The following is a 5,672-nucleotide window of genomic DNA, read 5'->3' as shown; positions in this document are numbered from 1 at the left end:
TTAATGTTCGCATGCGCGTACGTCTGTAACTACTACATTTGTTGTGTATATTTATACACGATTGCAAAAATGTAATATAGAAAAGAAAGCAATATAACGTATACAGTGGTAACAACGAAGGTTCTTTTGTTATCGCTTATGAGTGAAAAAAAATAATAAGGCAAACATGGATTGGTTCTTTGTTTTCTACATCATAACCAATAACAAAGCCCATCTTTCCTTATACGACCAATTGTAAGGTCGAAAAGTAGAGAGAAATGATCGTTCAATTCTTAGTAGAATACTTGCATCGAATGAACTATGGCCAATAGGATGACGATTCTTAAGTGCTTCAATTTTACGAATTGAATTTTATTATATTACTTTTTCTTTCATTTATTTTAATATAGAAAATCTAACATAACTTTTTCAACGAGTTAAACGATTATTAAGTTTAATTCGGTGTAATAATCAAACGAAGTATCGAGATAATATTACGATTTCAATAATGTTATTACAAACGTAAAATGATGTTTATGATGACTTATATGTAGATGCAATAAAATTTAGTCATTCATTTTTGTTACAATATTTTACGTTAAAATTTCATGAAACATAAAATGACAATAAATGATTAAAAACTAAGATGCAACGATCTTTTTGTATTTATCGATATAAATTATTAAATACGAAGAGAGAAATGATATAAGTGTAAATCTGTTGTATTAATTTGTCAAAAGTGATTTCAAGGATATGACGGGAAATAAAAGATAAATATAAATGAATATTATGTAATTATTATTTAAAAATCGTCAAATTTATCGATGTGAAAATAATGAAAGTTTATACTTGTATAACGTTCAATAAAAGATATTAATAATTATCTTAAAAATTGCAATATAATTTTAGGATCGCATCACGTTTTACTCTTTTAGCAAGACAGATTTTTTTTTACGAATATAGTCAATGTAAGAGTACATAGTAATTGGAGTTAAAAAAACTCATAAACAGTACAAGTTTCGCCATCTAGTTTGAAAAGACACAACTGAACTACTAAAAATTTCACATTTTGATACTCCTAACGCCACCTAGCGTATCAGATTGGGTACTGATTGTGGATTACATTCGAAGGACTTTACTACTCTGATATGTCTCTGTTAATAAATTAGATTTTTTGTAAAAATATGGCGACCCTAATTAGTTACTTCATGTATATAGATATATTCATTACATTGGTGTATGACGACAAACATTAAAAATATTTTTCTATAATTATAAAGTATTTTTCACGAACTTTTCTGACATTATATCGTTCTAAAGAGATTAAAGAATATTCGTAATATCTAAATGTTTAAAATTTATAATGTGAAGTTACGTAAATAATATTCTTAATGAATGATATTTATCTTGAAGAATTCTTCATTGGTATTTAATTCAAAAATAATTGAATTTGCATGTATCTAAACATAATCATGAAACTATTTTCAATTACAATTGTATTTAATAAAAGATATTAAGCGATATTAATTATTTTCTTTCCAACTTGTTCATTATAAAAGATAAATATAAAATTATATGGAATATCACAAGAAATAATCAAACATATATACAAAAGATAATAATATCAAGTGTCTAAAAAAGATAAGTATTTAATCATAGTCTTTAAATGATTAAACATTATTCATTATTCTTAATGCAATAATCAAAAAAAATTTCTAGGTTTTAATAATTATTTATTAAATTCAGTAATAATATTCTGATGTATCATTTTGTCTGGGAGTGTACAAGTACGATTACAACGAAGGCTTAGGTACCTTCTCGAATAGCGTATGGATGTTTGCGCTTGCGTTTCTCGACTTCTCTTCTTCCTCTGCTCCCACTATTTCCACCCTATTCTTTCTTTCATGAGGGAGTACCACGTCGGTGATGTATAGAGGCACGTTCGTTAAGAGGAGAGTTAGCGAGGATGGGAAACGTTTGACAGCTCTGATCGTCAGTGATAATGCTGTTCCCCATTGATGTTAGTCTTAAGTGAATCAGTTTTGTTCGTTGATCGTGCAGAGGCTCCTATTCTTTCGTATTCTTGAATCAGGCAGAGTTAGAAACGAATCCGATGAGTTCTCGTTCTTCGAGCAGTTAGAAGGGTGGAAAGTGGAGTGGATGCAGTAAAAGGGAAGGCTTGGCGTTAATACTCGAAAATGTAGCCGCATTAACGTTGACAACGAAGGTGTTTTGTTATCGAGGACAATTCTACAGCTGCGAGATATTCGCGAATGCTCTCGATTTATTTAATTCGTTAAGGAGGGAGGTGGTGGTGGTGGCCAGGATGTTGATCGAGGACGAAGGAAGGAGAAGAGAAGCGACGACGGAAAGAACGCGTGCGTGTTTCAAACACAGACAAGGATGCGGCAACGCGATATCAACTTTCTTCGTGATTTTTCTGATAGCGTTGATGACGACCAGCGAATTCAGCGATGCGAAGCAATTAGGTTTGTAAACGTTCATTGTAATTTACTTATTATTCATTTTTGTGATCTGTATTCTTATTCTGTTTTCTCAGAAAAGCGTATTTTACAACGAGGATGCAAGTTAGAAGGCTTGCATCCACTTCTCATCGTTACTTACAAAAATATCACCGTATCAGTAAGCTTCCTGTTAATTTCAAATATTAATATTAATATCCATATACATAAGTAACATTTGAACGTTCTTGTTATAATCGTTATAGAAGAAATATCAATGAAATATTCTTTTCGCAGGTAGACAAAATTACGGTACCTCATGGAGAACGTGTTATGGTGAGGTGTCGTGAGCTTGGTAAATACAAGCTCATCGGTGATCCATCGTTACATTGTCGTAATGCAACGTGGAACGGGAAGTTGCCGTCTTGCGTACCTACAACGGCTATTTCCAATTACACCGGTGAGCTGACTCGAGCCTCGAGCTTCAATGGATTATAATCGAAATAGAACAGGGCCTTTTTACCATTCACTAATACACACTCCTCTTCTTGTTTGAGGAGATCCAGAAGACGTTCCACCGACGATCGTCTTTGGATTACCAGCAGGTTCAGCGGCAATCGAGCCGACGGGTACGCTTGCAGTATTTCCAGGAAGCATTCTTCATTTGGAGTGTCTTTTTGCTAGAAGATTAGGTAATCCAGAATGGACGTGGACATCGACGTTTCGTCAATATTTAACGGGTGAGACATATGTACGTAAGTTTTTTTTCTAAATATAATCAAAATACTAATTATTCATTTAAAAATTAGGATGGGCGATTGCTGCAAAAGAGAGAGATTGGAAGTATCGACTGTCGATATATTATGCCAAAGTTCAGGACTCAGGAGTATACACGTGTTCGACCCCACGAGGCCTAGCAAATTCCATACGAGTCCACGTCGTTGGTAGGATTTACTTTTTATATATCGCAACAAAATTTTTCAAAATCAAAATATAGAGAAAGAGACAAATTTTAATCGATTTCTCGTCTCATAGACGTTCAATGTCCAGTTATAAATTTACCAGAGGGACCGTTGATTGGTAAGATCGAAGGCGCTCGAATGGGTCACAGCGCTAATTTTGAATGTCCCCTTGGATACAGATTGGAAGGTGCCTCGATGATAACCTGCCAATATAACGGTGAGCAATTGATTCTAATAATGTTTAAAGCGAAATTTCGATGCGAACAATGGTAGATGGCCGAGGAGTTAATGACCACGCGACAGGGCTGCAGTATTGTAGCGAGTTACCAGAAAATCGTCTTATCCTTATTCATTCGGTACTCGCGTTAAGTCATAGGTCATACACCATTCTTTCATACATTGAAATACAAAAGACTATAATCCTGTCGAGCGGCCGAATGCGAATTGTATAAGGCGTCGAAATAATTCGATCGTAGGAGAGAGTTAAGCGAAGACTCCCGTCGTCGTGCGATATATTCCAGGAATGTGGTCAGGAGATATACCACGTTGCGAGGCAATAACGTGTTCACCGATAGATCTTCCCAGTGATACGTGGTTACAACTACTAGAGCACAACAATAGTTTTGGTGGCAGGGCTGTATTCGCTTGTATGTGGGGTCACAAATTATTAGGATCTCAGAGCATCAGGTGCGAAGGGGATGGCACGTGGAATGGATCCATGCCAACTTGTTTCGGTAAGTTCCGTTTTATTTACTTCGCCTAAGTTATATGCATAAAGTCAAGAGAAAAATTGTATCGATAAATTATATTTATAAATCAATCCGATAATATTGTATTTACAGAGATCACGTGTCCGTCGCCGTCTTTACCGCGAAGCGGTCGAATTGTCGATCAAATGTTGCAATCTACTCGTAGAAAACACCATCGTAATCGCATCTACAAAGTCGGCGCTCTCGTTAAATTTGCCTGTTTACCGGGTCATCAATTGATAGGAGAAGCGTCTGTAATTTGCACCGAAAATGGCACGTGGTCGCATCAATCGCCAGTTTGTGAGTTTCGTAAAATCACTTAGTTACTTTATAGATAATAATGTTTCTTATTTTTATAGAGCGTTTGAAAAGAGCTATCGTCCTTGATGAAATCTGTAGTTCCTTTTTATCTTTATCTATTATCCATAACATATGTTCGATACGATTCATGTCCACTTAGACGTATCTTCAAGTGATACTTAATATTTTGTTTGCTTAACTTGATTTTATAATAACTGATAAGTTATACTAACTTACTCGAAAGGTTTTGAATAGGCAAACAATACGGTACTTAGAATCTTATTTGTTCATAAAAGGAAACATTTATTAAAATCTTTTTATTTACCTCAATGATAATATCTACTACGAGCCTTTAAAGTTTTGCGGTAATATCTATCAATCCTTTTTATATAATACGATTAAAATTTGACTATACCAATGTTAAATATTTATCCGTTTAAAAAAGATAAGCAACAGAAGAAATAGTTTGCAACATTCTAGGTAAAGTAAGATGTCCATATCCTGGCGATCCTCCACACGGTCGGATTTCACCGCTGAAATTTTGGTATACGCCTGGTGATAATATACAAGTTAGTATACCGATGGTCTAATTTCTTTTTTTTTTTTCAAGCGTTTAAAATTTTTCGATATCTGTAACGTATACTCGATATTGAGGAAAAAATGAAATGATAGATGTATATAATATATATATAAAATTTGATATGCAGGTGACATGTTCTCCTGGTTATGTTACACCTTTGGAACCTGTCAGAAAGCCAACTTGTCGAGAGAATGGAATATGGAGTGCGCCACCACCACCATGTCGTTCTTACAAAGATGTTTGATCGATATGTGCGTTGGATTTATCTACGATCGATTGAAAAAGGTCACCCTGATTTTCATACGAAAGTAATCGCTTTTATCTGCACCGGTCGTAATTCAAATCCATCCTTATGGATTAACATTTAGAAGCGTTCGACATAAAGCGACGCGTTAATAAATATAAAACGAGATGTACAACGAAGGGTACATTTTTCTTTTCTCTACATTTATTATTTTATTTCATTTGATTTATTAATTTCATTTGATTTTGTGAGGGATATCACAAATTAAATAGAGGAACATATTTGTCGATCGCACAAATATAGGCAAGTCGTTGAGACCCTCGATAAGATTTAACTATTCTGACACTTTTCTTTTTATATCTATATGCAATAAAGTGTCCGTTATTCTTTAAGAAT

The 5,672-nt window shown here is 34.2% G+C and overlaps 1 protein-coding gene across 2 annotated transcripts; it reads left to right on the top strand.

The window, feature by feature from the left end:
• Positions 1-1,860: 1,860 nt before the first annotated feature.
• Positions 1,861-5,671, top strand: LOC124427006 (locomotion-related protein Hikaru genki). 2 transcript variants are annotated; one of them, XM_046969401.1, is made up of 10 exons: positions 1,861-2,468; positions 2,540-2,622; positions 2,739-2,901; positions 3,002-3,181; positions 3,251-3,385; positions 3,477-3,620; positions 3,925-4,137; positions 4,246-4,452; positions 4,933-5,021; positions 5,160-5,671. In XM_046969401.1, the coding sequence occupies exons 1-10, from the start codon at positions 2,306-2,308 to the stop codon at positions 5,274-5,276; spliced, it is 1,494 nt and encodes a 497-aa protein (XP_046825357.1). In that variant the 5' UTR covers positions 1,861-2,305; the 3' UTR covers positions 5,277-5,671. The 2 variants fall into 2 exon arrangements, with proteins under 2 accessions (XP_046825357.1, XP_046825358.1); XM_046969402.1 differs by having other exon boundaries at positions 1,862-2,468; positions 3,008-3,181.
• The last annotated feature ends 1 nt before the right edge of the window (position 5,672 follows it).

This window comes from Vespa crabro, chromosome 9 (assembly GCF_910589235.1).
Source record: "Vespa crabro chromosome 9, iyVesCrab1.2, whole genome shotgun sequence".
Lineage (NCBI taxonomy): Eukaryota > Metazoa > Arthropoda > Insecta > Hymenoptera > Vespidae > Vespa > Vespa crabro.
The sequence above is the reverse complement of the archived record's forward strand: the minus strand, read 5'-3'. Positions and strand labels throughout refer to the sequence as shown.